The sequence below is a fragment of the Rattus norvegicus genome, chromosome 10 (assembly GCF_036323735.1).
Source record: "Rattus norvegicus strain BN/NHsdMcwi chromosome 10, GRCr8, whole genome shotgun sequence".
NCBI lineage: Eukaryota > Metazoa > Chordata > Mammalia > Rodentia > Muridae > Rattus > Rattus norvegicus.
This window is the reverse complement of record NC_086028.1, coordinates 79,819,652-79,839,528: the sequence shown is the minus strand read 5'-3', so window position 1 is coordinate 79,839,528 and position 19,877 is coordinate 79,819,652. Positions and strand designations below refer to the sequence as shown.

The 19,877-nt window shown below is 50.3% G+C and overlaps 1 protein-coding gene across 12 annotated transcripts in view; it reads left to right on the top strand.

Annotated features, from left to right (window-relative positions):
- Abcc3 (ATP binding cassette subfamily C member 3) overlaps positions 1–19,877 on the top strand; it is a 45,958-nt gene continuing 26,081 nt past the window's right edge. For 9 of the 12 annotated variants that reach the window (XR_001840004.3, XR_005489680.2, XR_010055121.1 and 6 more), the window contains exons 1-7: positions 1–137; positions 15,787–15,963; positions 16,295–16,420; positions 16,633–16,770; positions 17,624–17,749; positions 17,933–17,994; positions 18,656–18,787. Coding sequence is in view for 4 of the 12 variants with exons in the window: in XM_017596968.3 (XP_017452457.1) it covers positions 93–137; positions 15,787–15,963; positions 16,295–16,420; positions 16,633–16,770; positions 17,624–17,749; positions 17,933–17,994; positions 18,656–18,787 (806 nt within the window). In the remaining 8 variants the exon portion in view is untranslated. Of the gene's footprint in view, positions 138–15,786; positions 15,964–16,294; positions 16,421–16,631; positions 16,771–17,442; positions 17,543–17,623; positions 17,750–17,932; positions 17,995–18,655; positions 18,788–18,869; positions 19,460–19,877 lie in introns of those variants that run through there. The other 3 variants (NM_080581.2, XM_063268341.1, XM_039085087.2) reach the window with 3 other exon arrangements.

Genomic DNA, 19,877 nt, shown 5'->3' with positions numbered 1-19,877 from the left:
GAGCTGGGAGTTGGAGAGAGGCGGTTCCGGGGCACTTCTAGCTGGGGTTGAGCTGAACTGAGATCCCAAGACCAGCGGTGCACCAGAGCCACATGGACCGCTTGTGCGGCTCCGGGGAGCTGGGCTCCAAGTTCTGGGTAAGAAGCCTCTCTTGGGATCCGTGCTACAGAGGAAGTAGGTGTGAACCGCGGGAAGGCTGGTCTCCAGCCCGCCACAGCCTTCCGGGGGAGGCACCGGAGTGCAGGAGCAGCAGCTGATGCCCTGGGAAGGCGGATGTGTATAGTCAGACTTGGGAGGGTCTAGGCTCCGAGAGGGGAAAGAATGGGCTCAGAAAGGATGCTGTGGTCCCTTGCCCTACCACGTGGAGGAGCTAGGCAGAAAGGAGGCTCCTGGAATCTATGGTTGCATGGTGCCAAGACTAGGGAAGCATGGGCACTTGCCTGTTGGTGTAAGCCTCTCTGTCTGGTTGATCCCAGGGTATAGAAGGAACATTTTGCATTTTGCCTGCATCCCTAATGGATGAAAACTCCCCAGCGCCCGACCCACTACCTATGGCTTGGTTTTTCATCCAGTCTTCCTTCCCTATACCCTAGGGCATCCAGGACTTGGTACAGCTAGACGTCCAGCCCTGTTTTAGGAGGCTACTGTTTCTGAGGGCAAGATCCATTTGCATGTCTGTGAGGAGGCCCTATCTACACCCAGGACATGAGAGAGAGAGAGAGAGAGAGAGAGAGAGAGAGAGAGAGAGAGAGAGAGAGAGAGAGAGAGAGAGAGAAGAGACGAGACTAAGGTCTCCTAGCCCAAACCTTTCCATTGCTAGATAGGGGAAACGGGAGTCCAGAGAGGAAGGTACTTGTGCCAAAGCACTCAATTCCATGAAACCAGATAATGAAGTAAGTTAAAGCAGGCCTTTTGTGCCGGGATTATAGCACAGGGGCGTGGTGTTGCCTGCATGCGGGAGATTCTGAGCTCACTGTGCATGCCCGAGCGCCCGCGCGCGCGCGCGCACGCGCGCACACACACACACACACACACACACACACGTAACTTTCTGTGGCTCTCATCGAATCCTTTTATCAGTGAGCTTAAGTGTCAGAAGTGTGTATCACCTCAGCACCTGCTCCTCTACCAGGCAAAGCAACTGAGGATACAATCTCAGCTTCACAGGCAAACTTCACAGGAGGCTGCCCATCCTAGGATGGTTTCAGATCTGGACTCAGAATCCCAGACTGTATTTCTTCCATTATGAATATTTGTGTGTATGCATCTGGTGTGTGCAGATACGGGTGTGCAGGGGTGAAGGTGAGCTGTTTTGCACTGACGTGTGCCATGCGCCTGTGTGCGAACAGATATGCCATACTCTAGCGTTGTCATTTAAGGTATCTTGGACTGGACTGGGCACGAAGCGTGATGTAGACTTGGGAGTAGTGAGAGATCCTAAGTCCTCCTCCTCCTCCTCCCTCCCAGTGTCCAGAAGCTGGATGTGGCTCCATGGCTTGTATTCAGGAGTTGGAAGTAGAACCAGAAATTCAAGGTTATCCTTGGCTATGGAATAAACGCCAAGGCCAGCCTGAGACACATGAGACTATCTCCAGACCAAAGGGCGGGGGGAAAAAAAACACCTTTGGAGACCCACCCTTTTTCTTTAGGTCACTAACTGGTTCTAGCTCAAACCATGAGGGGCGCCCTCATCAGCTAGGCTGGGGCGACCACTCTCCTTTAAGATCCAGATGTGATACAATGGTTTATCAGTGCACCTCCTTTCCCTGCTCACTTGGACTTGGCAGGTGTGACTACAGCATGGTGATGATCACGGTGACTAGGCAAAAAAGGTTGATGATCCAGAGGGAGGGTGTGCCAAGTTTCAGGTGCAACCTTCCTGGTTCCTAGGTAGCAATGAAACCTGAGTAACTAGAACTTTCCAAGGCATTGTTCCCCAGAGGCTGGAGCTAGAAACCTCGGGATTCCCTCCTGGCCCGAGCTCAGAGATAGGCAACACAGGGGCTTAGCTAACCCAACCTTCCAAGGTAGAGACGTGGGGAGAAATGGACAGCTGGCTGGCAAAGCCGTGGCAAGATCACAGTGTTGTTCCAGAGTGCTGTGCTAAGAGGCAAGATGCCTGCGTCATAGTGCCAACCTTCCCACAGCCTGGCTGCACCTTTGAGTCCCAGGTGCCCTGGAACATAACACTGTGCATGAGGCCATGTGGCTTGGATCTCATCTCTACTGCGACCCTTTGGCGGCTGGGTACGGGTTTGTGTGTCTCTCTGCTTAGATGCCTTCAGTGACAGGGAACTGATTACCCCTCTGCCCAGCCCAGACTGAAAATGTCCTCCATCCTCCAGGTGATCTTGGCTTCTGAAGGTCATTCCTGGGCTGCAGTGGTCAGTGGCTTCATGTTGGGGAGGAGAAAGCAGGAAGCTTCTCCTGGTTTGTTCAACCCTTGGGGGGGGGGGGGCGTGTTACAAAGCTAAGATGTGGAAGGCTCTCCCGCTAGGAGGCTGGAGCCTAAGCTATAATAAGCTCAGCTACCCAAAAGGCTGACTTTCTGGGCTACTCTTTTTTTTTTTTCCTATTCTTTTTTTCGGAGCTGGGGATCGAACCCAGGGCCTTGCGCTTGCTAGGCAAGCGCTCTACCACTGAGCCAAATCCCCAACCCCCCCCCTTTTTTTTAATGTTCCTTTGCATCTCATTTGTATCATGTATAATTCAGCCATACCCTTGAACCTTAGGAGCAGCAGTGAGAAGTAACTGGGAGTAGCCAGGGAAAACCTGAACAGAGAAGAAAAGGGACCGGGCCACTTGTTCATCTAGCCTTTCCCTCGCTTCTGATGGCCTTTCTTTCTCCACCTGACAGATGAGGAAATGAACCACCTGCTGCTCACGTTGTAAGAGCTTTATGGAGATCAAATGAAATAGAGAATGTGAAATTAAGTTGAGAAGCAAAAAGCTCTGTTGGCAGACCCCAATAATCCTATTGACTGGTGGGAATGAGAGAGGATTGAGGTTGGAATGCACGTTAAAGCTATGGTCCTGTGAGAAAAGAGCTGACAGACTGCTGGGACGGAGAACCTGGTTCCAGATGTTTTCTGGGGAGTTGGAAACTAATGCTACAATTCAGATCCCTTCCCACTAAGGGTAGGAGTCTGGGAACCTGTGATCCCATAGACACACCCACACCCATTTGTTCACAGGAACCACACACTGGGTGCCACGACATGTCTCCTTCACTCTCCCTGTCCCCATCTCTTTGGGGATGTTATCAACATCTCAGAGAATACCTTAAATTCGTGTGGAAAAAGTTCCAAAAGAAAGCCAGAGGGAAGACTCTCTCGAAGAACAAGAACAAACAGAACATTGTAGCGCATGCTTCTATGATACCATATTTAGGAGATTGAGGCAGGGGAGGATCAGGACAGGATAGCACCTAGCTATTCAGCAAATTTGAGGTCAGCCTGGGTTACATGAGAACCCATCTCAAAAACCAAACCTGGCAGTAGTAACACATGCCTTTAATCCTAGCACTCTGGAGGCAGAGCCAGATAGATCTCTATGAGTTTGAGGCCAGCCTGATCTACAGAGCGAGTTCTAGGACAGCCAAAGTTACACAGAGAAACCCTGTCTGGAAAAACAAAAACAAAACAAACACATCAAAGAACTGGAGATGCAAGAGCCAAGGGCAGAGGAGGTAGGGATTTATCTGTACTTTGATTTGCTGCCCCAGAGACTCACTGTTTGTTTTGAGACGGTTAGACGGACCTCAGTGGGGTGAAGGGAGTACACATAAAGAACCCTGGACTGTTTGTTCTCAAAAAGTTTAGTCTGTTTGCATAAATGACCTTGATCCCAGGCCCCCAAGAAGCACAGAAGTCCAGAGGATGACTTTGCATGTATACAGAATTATCAAAGCTGCCTGAAAAGTAGTGGGGTTGGCTGGCACTAGACGTGTACAAGTACCTGACTTGTAACCACCTTGTGGGAGGAAAACCCAAGCAAGGAAGGCAGATGGTCCTCACTCCGGCTTCTGGGAGTTAGGGAAGAGGGACATTTTAGCCAATGGAGATTCTCCAATTCCACTTCCCTGATTCCTGGACTCTTCATTTCCTGGATTTCTCATTGTCCCAGACTTAAGTCTACTTAGCAGCAGCTCTTGGTCCCATGGGTCCTATAAGGGTCAAGCCCATGTAGAAAAGATAAGCAAGTATCCTGCCACCTTAAGGGGGACTAAGCACGGAGACAGGAGGAGGAGAGGGTGAGAAGCCATGGCAGGTGATGTTAAGATTCTGCTCTGTGTATTTACAGGTTGTTATTAATATTCCTAAGGGATGGATGGTACCGGGCTTTGTATGTTTAAGTGGGCAATTATATCTTATCAATTGGTAAAAAAAAAAAAAAAGAGGGACTAAGCACGGGTACCTTGAAGACCCAGTTCCATGGCTCCTCCTTTGGCTCATTTCAATTTGGGCATCAACTGGGTAGTAACTATGAGAAAGTCGCTCACCTTCTTTGGGTCTAGCTGAGCTTAGGTGGTTCTGAGCCCCCTCCCCCCCTTCAGGTCTGTAGGTGTCTGGTGATGGTGGGGGGAGGATGAGCTTCCAGCTTGTGGTCCAGGACCATAAATAAGGTGCTCTAAATCTTAGGGCTTTAGGTGTTATGGATCTCAAGGCTTCCTCTTGAATTATTGCCCAACACAAGTAGGCAGCCATGGAGAGGCACAATTAATGGACAAGGTTCAAGTTTCAATGTCTTTGGGCTCCCAAATGAAGACAATGACATTCAAAGAAGCTGGGATCAGCATGGCTGTTGGGTGGACAGATGGCTGGATGATGCCCACTTGTAAGCCCACTAGGTATCATCTCCTTCCGGGGACCTAATCTTTGCTGTCAGTCCAGGGGCCTGGAAAACCCTTTTCATTGAAGCTGGGGCTCTCGAAACCTCTTGCTTATTATCTTTGGTCTCTGAGTTCTTAGCTTCTGGGTGGGAGATTTGGTTCCTCCCAGTCCTAGGCTGAGCTAAAGGGAGGAACTTCAAAAAGGAAATAAGTCAGGGATGTAATCTGGGAGAGGAAGCTTTGCGAAACCGACTGGCTTCCCTCCTCACTCTACTGTCCCAAAAGGTCTTGTAGCCACATCTGCCATCCCAGTGTGCAGAAAGCCGAAGCAGAAAGATTGCCATGAGTCTGAAGCTATCCTTGGCCATAGAAAGTAAGATCTTGCGTCAAAACAAAGGGCTAAAGATGCCGCTTAGTTGGAGGGGTGCTAGCCAAGCACGCCTAAAGCTGCTGTTTGATTACAGACACCATACCTGTAGACCTAGCATTTGGCTTGAGGAGGCAGGAGGATCAGGAATTCAAGGTCTTTCTCAGGTACATATTTACTTAGAGGTCAACCTGGTCTACTTAAGACACACACACACCCATCTCACAAAATAAACAGGAGCTAGAGAGATGTCCCAGTGTTTCCCAAATGCTTCTTGCTCTTCCAAAGGACTGGAATTCAATTCTCAGAACCCACATTGGGTGGTTCATGACCACCTGTAACTCCAGCTCCAGGGAATCCAACATCTGTCCTTTTCTCAGGCACCTGCAGTCTAACGCACAGATGTATGCACAGACACCTATACATAATTAAAAATTACAACAATAAGACCAGGCAATGGTGGCACATGCCTTCTTCTTTTTTTTTTAAAAAAGATTTGTTTATTATATATAAGTACACTGTAGCTGTCTTCAGACACACCAGAAGAGAGCATCGAATCCCATTACAGATGGTTGTGAGCCACCATGTGGTTGCTGGGAATTGGACTCAGGACCTCTAGGAAGAGCCGTCAGTGCTGTTAACCGCTGAGCCATTCAATACTAGCACTTGGGTGGCAGAAGCAGGCCAGTCTCTGAGGCCAGCCTGGTTTACAGAATTCCAGGACAGAGTTTCAGTTCTGCATAGCCAGGGCTACACAGAGAAAACCTGTCTGGAAAAAAAAATATATATATATATATATAAACAAATCTTAAAACAATAGCAAACCAAAGGCTTTGGAGTGCACATGGCCTAATTTAGAGGCAAGGGCTGAAAGTCTGTGACTTTGCCCCCTCCCCCATAGGTTACCTCGGGGTCAGGATGCCCTGCCATGCTCTCCTCTTGCCCCCCTGGAACTATTATTTCTGCGGTTGGTCTAGGGAACTGTGCTGTGGGGCAGGGTGTGGGCAGGAATGGGGTCTCAAGCCTAGATTATGGTTCTCTTCCAAACCAGACATTTCCGCTTCTGACCCAGTTTGCTTCCAGAACTCAACCGGTCCATGGCCTGGTATTGGTAGTCCCTACACCTCAGGGCATGGATGAACTGCAGAAGGGAGGGCAGGCAGCGCCGGTCGAGGATGACTGGCGATTTGAGTGGGTTGATGCTAGTGGATATCACTCTGGCACTGACAGGACACTAAGGAGGCAGAATCTAACCCCAAGGCAGGGCTAGGACTTGGGTTGCATTGCCAGAGTTCAAGCCCCATGTTAACCATGGGTTCCAGAAGTCCTGGTACACAGCAGTGCTCAATAACCAGGAATGCCAGGTCTTTTACCGGAGTGAGAGGTGTGTTCGGCCTTCAAACTATAGGCTGCCCTGGCATAACCTTCTGTGGCCTCTCGGGCTTCCTGTTTTTGTTTAAATAGCTCATTGGGAGTGGAGGGGAATCAGAAGGTGCCCGCTTCCCTTCCCTCCAGATTCTGCTGAGATATGCAGTCTTGCCAATCAGTCCCTTCCCAGTGACCTCAGGAGCTGACTAGCACAGATGGCCCCCCACCCCACCATATGGGATTGAGGAAGTAATGAATCTTCTTTAGACAGAGCCTGTCAGCAGCCTGAGGCCTGGGGTTGCTGGCAAAAGTGGGACAGAGAACTCTGGAGTCCTTGTGCCCCTCCCCCTGCCACTGGTTTGAGTCTCCAGGGATCTCGGCCTCCATGCCCATTAAGGGGCATCTGCCCTGTGGTCCATTCTGGGTGCTGGACCTTCCACCTTATCAGCTCCATCCAGCTGTTTAATCGCAGTATTTGCTGTTGCCGTGGAAACTAAGTGGATGAAGGCAGGCGGGGCTGTGGGCCTAGGCTGCCTCCCAGCTGGTGCTCTTCAGACCAGCAATGAAAGAGGAGCCTTAAGCAGCCACCCTCCACCCTGCTTGAGGGAACCCAGGAAGTGACCATAACTGACTGTCCTCTCTGTCATTTATACTTTAGTACCTTAGACTGAGGCTCCTTTGGTTGTCAAGATGGTGCCTTCGTGCCAGAGAAACAGCATGGTGCTGTCTTGGGATTCATCTATGGAAGCTGGGGCCCGGGAGATCACATTAGTTCATTCACTCGTGTATTTTGTTCAGCCAGTGGAGTGGCTGTGCCACTGTGGAGTGGCTGTGGAGCCAGTATGTGGAGTAATGTGCCTTCTGGGCTAAGTGCCCAGAAGCGATGGGCAGGCAGGTAGGAAGGTGCAGCTGAGCTTCGGAAGTCCTGCCTGGGTGCTTTTCCTTGAGAGAAGGACCAAAGCCATTTGGCTGAGGTAGGCAGGCTGCAAACTCTAGGCAGTGAGAAGCATCAGGGTCAACAAAAGTTATGCTTTAGCAAACCTGTCCTCAGGGAGCACCAATGGCCATAAGAGAAGGCAGGAGAGCCGTAACGGAAACACGACTCACTTGTACAAAACGAGAGAAGGCTGCGAGGCTGTGGAGAAAATAGAATGAGCCAGGGATGGGTGCAGGTTAAGACAAGGCCTGTGATGGGTCGCAGTTCTAATTAGAAAGTCAAGGTGAACTTTGACAAGACAGTATAATCTGAGTTTACCTGCATGCAGGCAGTGAGGGTTCAGAGGCAAGTGAAGAAGGGACATCTGATCCCAGGTCAGGATCCTAAGGCAGGCTGAGACCGGAAGATCACACGGGGCAAGAAGCTGCCAGCGATTCTGAGGGATGTGTGGCATTTCCTGCTGTTTCCTTAACGCTGGTAAGAAGGCAGAACAGAGCAATGGGCCTGTGGCCTGACTCAGGCTTTCAAGAGGCTTTTTTCCTTGCTGTACTAGGAAAGAGAATGTAGGGACAAGTGGCTGAGCCAACAGCAGGAAACCAGAGGGAGGGCCCTGGAAATAATCCAGTCAGGAGAGCAGAGAGTGGAGAAGAGGCCAAATTCTAGAGAGATCAGGGTGCACAGGTGAGGTTGATCAAATATAGAATCACCACAAAGTTCTGCTTAACCCTTGTGAGAGGTAGCCTAAGATAGGTTTGTTACAGAGCTAGGGTAGTAGGTACGGATGGCTACACCCACCTGAGTTTTTGGACGGAGCAGACAAGGTTTACTGATGGATAGGATTCAGGAAATGAGAAAGAGAGGAAGCTGGAACGCCCAGGAAGATTCTGTCCTGAAAGGAGGAGGAAGGGTGGAAGAGAGATCAGGAGGGATGGAAGGAAGGAGGAAGGCATTACCAGTCACCAAGGCAGCAGCAGCAGAAGTATTCCAGTTCCAGACTTGTGTGTGGTATTTAATATGTCCCACAGATGTTCCAGCAATAGCTCTGAGGGGATAATCTGGGGTGCAGGAATGAACAGGTACCTGCTGTCTCCAAGGAGACTGTACCCAGTCAGAACACATCTCCCACGAGGATAGTCACCCAGATAGGACCCTCAGGAGCTCAGAGCCACCGCCCAATCCTCAAGGTTACTTGGTTGTGTCTACAGTGTCAGTGTTTGTGTCACAGAACATGTCCCTCACAGCTTGATGTCCTGTCTATCACCCACTTTCCAAGGTGTGACCAGGTAACGGCTAGGCGTTTTCCCATTCGTTACTCCTGCAGGGACGGTGTCTGTGGGTCTGCCATTATCTGCATTCAAAGTTCAGAGGGCAGCAGGAACCAGCCACCGTTTCATGACTCAAAAGTGGCAGAACTGAGATGAGTGGCACATAGCTGTAACGATGACACTTGGGAGGTAAAGGCAGCAGGATCAAGAGTTCAAAGCCAGCCTAGTCTGCATAGTGCGTTCATATTTGTATGTTACAACTATAACAGGGAGAACATTTGATTGCTTGTAGCTATGGAGATAGTGTCTGTGTGTGTGTGTGTGTGTGTGTGTGTGTGTGTGTGTGTGTGTGTGTGTACCACAGAGCATATGTGGAGATACAAGGACAATCTGATATGTTGGTCTTCACCTTCTCTCTTGGAGACAGTGTCTCCCGTTTGCAGCAGTGTATGTCAGGCTAGCTAGCTCACACGTTTTGAAGGACTCTCTGCTTCCACCTCCCATCTGGCCGTAGGAGCACAGATGTGGCTTCTATGTCTGGATTTATGTGGACTCTGGGATTTGAACTCTGGACCTCACAGCTGTGTGGCAAGTGCTTTAACAACTGAGCCATCTCCCTCGTCCCCAATAGGTATCTTTTAAAAACCCATAATCTGAATTGGTACCAGGGCCCTTGGTTTCGCATGCCTGGCTCAATCCCCAGGACCAGAATCAAAGACAAAAGTCACAGCAGACATGGCTAGAGGCTTAGTATAGGATATGTGATGCAGAGATCCGCTTGTCTCCCTTAGGAGCTTCCTGGAGACCGGTGGGGTGTGTTCTCGGTGGAAAGTTTACACTGTGGAACACGGAATTGAAGGCAGACCCTCCAGAATGAGATGCCACCATGCTTTATTGGCTGAAAAAGCCAGACAGACACCATGCAGTTTCATTTATGGCATTGTATGAAAATCCATTGCACAAGAGATCGGGGTGGGTTCTCTGTGGCGGACAGTCATGAGAGGGCCCAGGCTGTCTTCTGCCGCCAGTGCTGTATCTTTTGATGTGGACACTGTTTACAGAGCTAAATGCACCTGTGTAGGGCGGGGGGTGGGGAGGTTTCTATCTCAGAGATGTGCTCGTTTTTCTATAATTGTGTCACACTTGGATTTTTTAAAAATGCGTTTGAAATGGGTTTTGGCAGGAATGGTGGGATGCACTCATAATCCTAGTACTTGGGAGGTAGAGACAGAACGATCAGGAATTTAAGGCCAGCCTGGGTTACTAGAGACCCTACCTCAAAAAGAAAGTCATATAAGAAAGAAGGTGGTGGGTGGGGAGGTGGGGAAGACGAGAAAAGATAAAGCTGGGGGAAGACAAAGTCCGCCTGCCTTCCCTCTTGATCGCCCTGATCAGGAGGACTAATGTTAGACCCTGCTAATGATTGACAAGGCAGAAGCTCAGCAGGAGTGTGTGGGGGTTTGGCTTATACAGTCTGAGTGAAAACATACAATGGGCCAGACATGGTGTTACATGTGTGTGATCCCAGCTCATGGGAGGCTGATAGCAAGAGGATCATGAGTGTGGGGCCAGCCTGTACATAGCGAAATCTTGTCTCAAAAGACCCTGTATCCTGAGCTGTAGGAGAGCACCTGCCGGGCATGTGCAAGACCCTGGCTTTGATTTCCTAATGAGCAAAAAAGGGAAGAAAGACAGGAGAGAGGGAGGGAGGGAACTATAAAGAATAAATGGGTACTGGCTGTGTCCTGTATAGGGATTTGGAGTGCCACATGTATGTGCCCCGGTTCCCCAACACAAACACACACGACTTGAGGGAGGAGCTTCCAGGCTGAATATCCTGGCTGCAGGCTGTCAGGCTGCTGTGTCTCCAAGCCCTGGACTTTCTCCAAAGCACCCTCGGAAGCAGGAAAGCTGCTCCAAGAAGTGTCACTCACAACAAGCGCTGATTGTAGATATGAACGGATGCTCAGGGAGGGAAGAGGCTGCTTCTGAGCCTGCCTGGCACTGCTCAGTGGAGGTGCTGGGATTGGCAGAGTTGAGAGAAGAGACCAGGTGGGTGGGGTTGCCCATGTGGGAACCTCAGAGCAGACTCAGAGTGGAGAGAGTGCAGGGACTAGGAGGGAAGAAGGTGGGAGGAGAATCCTGCAGGACCTGCCCACCAGGGTGGGCTGAGCTCTATAAACAGCAGGAGCCATTGCAGCTTTGCTGGTGCATGACAGGGGACAAAGGTATATTTCAGGGGAAAGTAGCAGTGGCCATGGCATTGGAAGATAGAGGACTACCCAGGGATGACTAGGGGAAAGACAGGCCAAGGAAAGGGAAGCAGCGTGTAGTAACCTTCCCTAGAAACACAGGTGGAGAACCCGGGCCTCTAGAAAGTTCCTTAGCTTGGTCAAGGCCAGCTGAGGTTTTACATGCTATAAGAAGACACTTTGACTTTGTCTTCTAGGTAATGGGGAGCCACTGAAGGTTTAGAAGGAGTGTATCATATTATCTTCTTTATTAAGGATTTCATTTCTTCAATGTGTGTGTGTGTGTGTGTGTGTGTGTGTGTGTGTGTGTGTGTGTGTGCGCGTGCGTGCACGTGTGCTTCTGCATGCATATATTTGGGATCTGGTGAAGGCTAGTATTATACAGGGGGAGTCATTGACGGGCCTTGAAAAGGAAAGACTTAAGCATGTAAGGAAGAACACTCTGGAAAAAGGATAGTATGTGCAAAGACCCTGAGGCAGGAATTGTTTAGCATGTGCTCAGGAATGGCTAAAAGGTCAGTGGCTGGCATGAGGCAGGAGAAACAGTATTAGAAGTCAGGTCAGAGGGATGGGACATGGTTCAGGCTAGAGGGTGTGCAGAATGGAGGTCTCTAGTTAAGAGTTGATAATAGAATTGGTAATGAGGAACAATGGTTTAGAGAGATGAGCCCAAAGTCATTGATATATACACAGCCTGGAACTATGAGACCAAAAGAGATCAGCAGAGAGCGAGCCTAGATAGAGAAGAAAAAGGACTGAGCCTGGGCACTCTCACATCAAGAGGAGCCAGCTAAGAGACCATGAGGCGTGACTGTGAAGAAAGGGCAGTGGGGATCTGGCCTCCACATCCTTAAGGTGCCAAAAGAAAAGACAGCAGAGCCCCTTGGCAGACACTCTGGAAGAGGCGAGAGCTGGGGTGATGACTGGAGGGCGAGTGAGAGGGACCAGGTAAGAGTGGCCAACTTGGAGGTATTATCATCCCAGCTTTAACCCTGAAGAAGCCAAGGCCCTCTAGAGGCCATCAGGTCACAGGGCTTGAAAGAGGTCAAAGCCAGAGTCAGACACCTGCCTATCTAGTTACTCCTCCCAGCAAGGCTCCAGTTGAGTTGCTTCTTGGGGAAGTAGAATCGTGGTGGTGGCTTTGACAGAGACAGGCAACACCAGTGGGATTTGCTGTTCCTTCCAGGACATAAACAAGTTTGTTCAGGATATAAACAAGGTATTGATCATGAGGTAGTTGAGGACAGATGAGGATGTCACCTGAGAGGCAAGGGGTAGAGGCCACATAGAGCCTAGGACAGCAGCTTCTCAGCCTATGGGGTGCAATGCCTCAAATGATCCTTTCACGGGGGTCACATATCTGATACCCTGCTTGTCAGATATTAACATTGCAATTCTTCAAAGTAGCAAAATTGCAGTTATGAAGTAGCAACAAAAATAATTTTGTGGTTGGGGGTCACCACACCATGAGGGTGCAGTACTAGGAAGGTTGAGAACCACTGGCCTAGGAAACTGGAGCTCGTGACTTGGCTTTGGGGCTCCTCAGTGCAGTCTGTGAACAGTGATGCACAATGACCCAAGGGCTGAGGTGGTGCACAGAGTTCACCGGCACAGTGGGGAAAATGCCAGTAAGAAATGCTTGCCAGGAAGTGGGAGACCAGGAAAGAACCATTTCCACCTCCAAGAGGTGAGGGTACTGAAGTGTAAGAATGACTGAAGCCATTTTCCCTGCAGAGTCTGAGAAAGCTCAGGGGCTGGGTGGCTGCAGGAGGCTGGGGAAGAGTTGGGCTGGAGGAGAGGATGTAAGGAAATCTTAGACACCCAACTTGCTTCTCCATCTCTTTTCTTTTCTTTCTTTCTTTTTTTTTTTAAACATTTTCTCTTGCCTCTTTATTTTTCTGTGTCTGTGTGCATCTCAATCAGGTGCCCACGGTGAGCAGAAGAGGGCATCAGATCTCATTACAGATGGTTGTGAGCCACCATATGGTTGCTGGGATTTGAACTCAGGACCTCTGGAAGAGCAGTCAGTGCTCTTAACCACTGAGCCATCTCACCAGCCCTCCATCTCTTTTCAAAGACAGGACAGTGACAGCTACCCTTACAGATACCCTCCTCCTCCTCTTCCTCCTCTTCCTTCTCCTCTTCCTCCTCCTTATCCTCCTTCTTTTCCTTCTGCACTGTTCTTTCTCCTCCTCTTCCCTCATCCTCCTACTTTTCTTCTTCTTTTACACGTATGTATGCACATGCACATACATGTTCATGTGTGTGCAGGGACACATGCATGCATATATATGTATGCATGCAACCCAGAGGACAACCCACACAGTGTCATTCCTCTGGCATCATACCTAAGGAAGGTCCCATGCCTTAGGTACCTCCCATCTTTTTGCCAGATAGGGTCTCTTAGTGACCTAAAGCTCACCAAGTAAGCCTTTCTTCCCCTCCCAGACCTGGCATTAAAAGTGCAGGTCAGCATACCTGGTTTAAAAAAGAAAAACGGGGTTGGGGATTTGGTTCAGTGGCAGAGCGCTTGCCTAGGAAGCGCAAGGCCCTGGGTTCGGTCCCCAGCTCTGAAAAAAAGAACCAAAAAAAGGAAAAAGAAAAAAGAAAAACAAAAAAACCACTGAGCTTCCCCAGGCCCATCAAGCTCCACTCCAAATCCATAGGGTACCCCTTAGTGTTTTCTTAGCTCATATAAAAGCACTGAAGCGCCAAGCCCTGGAGTCACACACATTTGAGAGAAACTTCCAATTTCAGAAAACTAATCTGCTTCCGGAAAAACAGATTTATGTGCATGTTTAACTCACATAAAAATGAAATGGTAGTTAGAAGGTGGGCGGGATTTCCCCAGGCAACAGTTGTCTCTAGGTGGATGGGATGAGAGGCGGGTTTTCTCATTATTTGTTTGTACTTTGGGGGCCTTTCGTAAAGAGCATCTAATACTTTGTGAGTAGAAGGAAAGATGAGTCCATTAGCTACCTTGGAGGAAGTAATCTGGATGCAAAGCATTAGTGCATGAATTTATTACCTCATCGAGCTTCAAAAAGTATGGAGGGAGGTATAAGTACAGTCCAAGGAAGAGCTGTAAATCAGGGTGACCAACCACCCGGAGTTTCGTGTAGTGAAGTCAAGTGCCTCAGGGCACTTCCTGGGTGAACAAGAACGGTTGCTTACCCTTCACTTCCTAATTTGCAGAGTTCCCTGCTCATACCTTTGCACCTATATGTAGCGGAAAAGTGTTAATCCGATCTGGGCTCCGGGCTGGTGCGTGCATGACTCTGTACCCCTCTAAGAGCTCTGGATTCATGAAACACACACACACACACACACACACACACACACACACACACAAAACCTATATATTTATATGCCGGGGCCGGGAGGTGAAGAAAGGCTTACTTGATGAGCTTTAGGCCACTAGGAAACCCTATCTCAAAAAAGGTGGATATTACCCTAGGAATTGTGCCTGAGGAGTGACATTAAGTTGTCTTCTGACTTGTATTCATACATATGGGCATGTAGACCTTCACACACATGAACATGTGCACACATGTAAAAGGAGAAAAACGAGAGAAGGAGGGAGAAGAGTAAAGGGGGAGGAGGGTCTCTGTAGGGGTGGCTGGCACTGTCCTGGCTTTGAAATGAGATGGAGAAATATATACACACATATATTTATATAATGTCTATTACATAGACATTATATATATTATTGTGTGTGTATTTGGAGATCCAAGGTTGATTGTTAGGTACATTTATTTATTTATTTATTTATTTATTTATTTATTTATTTATTTATTTATTTATTTATTTTGAGGGGTGTGCACAAGTGTCATAGTGCATATGTGAAAGTCAGAGGACAACTTTCAGAAAGTTGGTTCTCTCTTCCTGTAGATCTGGGGATGGGACTCAGTTTGTAAGTCTTGATTGGGAGCTCATAACCTTTGTTGAGCCATCTTGCTGCTCCTCTGCCCTTATCTTCTGAGACAGAATCTCTCAGTGAACTTGAGCATCATAATTCTGTTAGACTGGCTGGCCAAAGTGCTTTGGGAGCCACCTTCTCAGCCCTGGCTCCCACTGCCATGACTGCCACCCCAGCACTGGGGTTACAAGCATGGACCAGCATGCTGGATTGGTTTAAAAAGAGAAATAAATAAATACACTTGGGTTCCAGGGATCCAAACTAAGGTCCCTATGCTTATGCAACAAAACCATCCACCTAGTCTCAGCCACCCCATCTTAAAAGCACCTCAGGATCCAGAAAGCTCTCTCCTTGCCTGGGAGAGGTCTAGAGAGAGAGGTTCTGTTTTATTTCATTTTGATTTGGGGCAAAAATGGGAAACAAAGATGAGGAATATTGAAGAACACCACTAGCCTGGGAAGGGTAGACTGCAGAGACGTAAGTGACCTTGTGGGGTAATGGAAATATCATGTCTTTATTGTGGCAATGGTTCTGAGGGTTATGCAACTGTCAAACTCATTAAACTGTACACTTTAAATGGGTGCAGTTTTTACTGCACTTAAATTACCCCTCAGTTATAAAGAGGATAAGGAAATGAGGCAGCCTCGGCTCCCTGGGAGTTCACCCCAGAGTATCCCTGCTCACCCGTTCACAGGCATGCTCAGTCTCTGGTCCTTACCTATCTCCCCTCATGCTCACCTCCACCCTGGGTGGATGGAGTGGCTGCCTGGTCCAGCCATCTCCCTGAGGGCCAGCTATGCCTGCAGGAGGTTATCATGATGCCAAACTGTTGTGTTTCTGTCCCTAGGACTCCAACCTGACTGTATATACCAACACTCCAGACCTCACACCCTGTTTCCAGAACTCCTTGCTGGCCTGGGTTCCCTGCATCTATCTGTGGGCTGCCTTGCCCTGCTACCTGTTCTACCTGAGGCACCATCGGCTTGGCTACATAGTCCTCTCATGCTTATCCAGGCTCAAGACGGTCAGTGGCCCAAGGGCTGTCCTCTGTGGGAGGGGGGGAGGGGGATCTAAAGGATTCTGCTTCTAATGAACTCCTTGTCCCAACTAGCAGCTAAACCAGTGTTTCTAGCCTGTCCCTGTCCCATAGTTCTGGGCTATAGAAGCCTATCAGCTGGGTCTGCAGCCCTTCCCTGGTTTGGAAGTTGTAGAATATTCAATAACAGAATTTCCCTTCACCCTAGAAACCTCAGTAGGCCCAGAACAGGCCTGGTAGCTTACAATGGCTGCATAAAAAGGAGCCTCTCCCCAGCTTCCCTTAGAAATGGAGACTCGAACCTGTGCTCTGTCCGCAGGCCCTCGGTGTTCTGCTGTGGTGTATCTCATGGGTGGACCTGTTCTACTCCTTCCATGGCCTGGTTCACGGCTCATCCCCTGCTCCTGTCTTCTTTATCACACCCTTGTTGGTGGGGATCACCATGGTTAGTGTGGGCCCCCGGGATGCTGTGCGGGGAGGCCTCCGGTGGGCTGTGGGGTATGCTACCACCATGGGCTCTGAAGAAGAGGGTGGGTAGACACATGGCAGTTGTCAGAGGACGAAATGACTCCAAAAACGTCTGGGCACACAAGAAGGGGTTGGAGCAGGCTTAGATGTGTGTGCTTTAGCGAAGTGTTCCCTGCCCCGACTGCATAGCTGCTGGCCACATTGCTAATCCAGTATGAGCGGCTTCGGGGCGTGCGGTCTTCAGGTGTGCTCATCATCTTCTGGCTCCTGTGTGTGATCTGTGCCATCATCCCCTTCCGTTCCAAGATCCTCTTGGCTTTGGCAGAGGTAAGAGAGGTTTAGGCCTTCCAGGTATAGCCCTGTTCAAGGGCCTGGCTTCAAGGCTCAAGGTTACTTACTGCTGATTCCAGGGTTTCCTCTGTTTGCATCTTTTATGCTGTTCCTCTGCCTGCTGCCTCTCTGCCTGGTGGCAGGAAGCAGGAGATCTGAGCAAGGCAAAGAAATAGGTCAAAGATCCAACCGTGGTTAGAGGCTCCTCCTGGGAGCGCTGGGGTGGGGGAGGGGAACACAATTCTGTAACTACCACCGGCAAGTTCAATAACCTAGGGAGGGCAGGGCCACCCACCCGTGTGGGTGCCGGTGTCTGTCGTGAACACATGTGCAGACGTGTGTGATGAAGACCTATCAATTTGTTCTGCCTTTTCCTGCCTGCTGCAGTCTGGCCTCCTTCTTTGATGGCAAGTGGGATGGAACACTGAGACAGTGGCCCCCATCTCTCTCTCTCTCTCTCCCTCTCCCTCTCCCTCTCCCTCTCCCTCTCCCTCTCCCTCTCCCTCTCCCTCTCCCTCTCCCTCTCCCTCTCCCTCCCCCTCCCCCTCTCCCTCTGCCTATCCCTCCCCCTCTCCCTCCCCCTCTCCCTCCCCCTCCCCCTCTCCCTCTCCCTCTCCCTCTCCCTCTCCTCCTTCCTATCCCTATCCCTCTCCCCCTTTCGGACACCAGCAAGGAGCCAGCTGCCTGGTTTGAGGCAAGCCCTCACCATGTCGCTGTCCCCAACACCACCACGTTCTCCTTACCATTGGGCGTCCTCTGGCTGCTCCAGGTGAGCCTCATCTCCCAGGATGCTGAGCTGCAGGCCGGCCTTCCCCCAAAGCTTCTGAGGTTCCTCTCCACTCTCCCCCAGGGTAAAATCTTGGATCCGTTCCGATTCACCACTTTCTACATCTACTTCGCCCTCGTGCTGTGTGCCTTCATCCTGTCCTGCTTCCAGGAGAAGCCGCCTTTGTTTTCCCCAGAGAATCTTGACACAGTGAGTTTGCCTCAGGAGGGTAGGGGTGACAACAGTTTGTGTCTCACCCAAATCAGGGACTGCCGCCTCCACAGCTTGTGAACAGGCTGAACACAGGAAGGAACAGCGGCCTCCCTGCCTGTCTCTCCTAGGTGTAGAGATGTTCGGGACACTCCCATCTCCTTGTTTCCTTCTCTCTCCTAGAATCCTTGCCCAGAGGCCAGCGCTGGCTTCTTCTCCCGTCTGTCTTTCTGGTGGTTCACAAAGTGAGTTGGCTCTTGCTCTAACTTAGACCTGAGGGGCGGGATAGGAAGCCCAGGAACCCCAGGAATTGACCTGACTTGCCCCCTCCCCCATACTGCCACTCCAATAACTAGGTGGGTAGGCCAGGGTAAGCAAAAGTGGGCTGTTTGGGCTGGGAGTTAAGTGCAGAGGCTGAATCTGGCCCAGTCTAGGCCCCAAGGCTGTAGGCCATTCCTACATCTGACAGGCTACAGGGACAGATGCAGAAAGCTGGAAGGAGACCATAAATTAGCTCTAAGCTTTTTCATTTGGGATAAGCTTCCTGCTTGTCATGTCCGTGGCTGCTTCTCAGAGTGGCTGGAGCAGGATAATTGTGTCTGTGACCTGGGTGACATCGCATTAACCACATACACCTGAGGCTGGCCTGAATCCTGCCTGTGCACACTCAAGTCTAGTCAGTGTGGGCCTCATCACCAGGGGCCCTTAGACAAGTAGAGCATCTGGGGGCATACGGGAGAGAAGTGGAGAGAGGTACAAATCAAGAGGGACCCTTCTTGCCAGGAGAATGACTTTGGTCCTGCAGTGAACGGGGATCTCCCCTTTCCTGAAATATTTTTGCCTAGAAATATTAGCCCCTGCTCTAGGCTTCTGACTCTGTGTGGGGATCCCTCCTCCCTCCTCTAGGCTTGCCATCCTTGGCTACCGACGTCCCCTGGAGGACAGTGACCTCTGGTCTCTGTCTGAGGAGGACTGCTCTCACAAGGTGGTGCAACGGCTACTGGAAGCATGGCAAAAGCAGCAGACCCAAGCATCAGGGTGAGTCCGATCTCAGACGCCTGTGGTGTTGCTCAAAGACCCGGATGCATAGGCAGGAGTAGGAACAGCAAATGTAGGGGATCTCAGATGCTGTAGATGGGAGCAAGGCCTGGATGGGCACCTGCTCTCCCTGCTTCAGCTGAGGACCAGGGGATGCTGACACTTGTGTCCCGCTCAGTGTATAGTAAGCTCAGCTCTTAGCTCAGTGTATAGTAAGCTCAGCTCTTAGCTCAGTGTATAGTAAGCACAGCTCTTAGCGTAATAGAGCACCTCGTTCACTTTCTCAGCAGCCCAACAGTGTTCTCTCCATTTGTCCCTTGACCCAGAGAGGGGGCAGTGAAGCTTGGAGGTTTGATGACCCAGCCAAGGTCTCCCCACCTATGTTGACAGAGCAATAGGCCACACCCAGCTGGCCCGGAGAGAGAAGCCCTATCTGATCTCTGTTTTGCTGTGCTTGATCTGAATCAGAAACTGCAGGGGTTTCCTAGGGAGGGCAGGACCAGCCCTCCCAATCCGGCCTCTCTTGTCTGGAGGCAGGCCAGAATGAGAGAGCCTAAGACTGGGGACCTTTGAGCTGTCAACCTCGCATCCAGGACCCACAGCCGAGCCTTTTTCCCTCTTGCCCACAACCCAGAGTTTAGAAGTCAGTGCTTGGTCATCCCAGGGCCACTGGTATGCTAGCTCTTGGTGGGGAAGGGACAGGGCTTAGATACCAGCATTGTGGCTTCCCCGCCTTGGGACTTCTGGAGAAGCCAATAGAACCCCCGGCTGCTAGGTGTACCCTGTCTCTGTTCCCCCATACCATTTTTACCTGCTCCCTGTTCAGCTACCCTGATCTCCCCTGTCTCGGTATCCCTTACTGAAGCCAGCTTTGGGAGGCAGGAAGAGACCACAGAGTTGGGTACACGGTTCTCCCTTCAGTAAACACCCGGAGACTGTCATCTGGGGAATGATGCTGTCTATCCCCCCTCCCAGTTCTGAAAGCCAAGAAAAAGCTGCCACTGCCTCCTCCCCATCCTCCTCCTACCTGACCATCCTAGACTGGCCCTTGGTCTCCTGGAACCAGGTACCATTCCTACCCACCACTGTT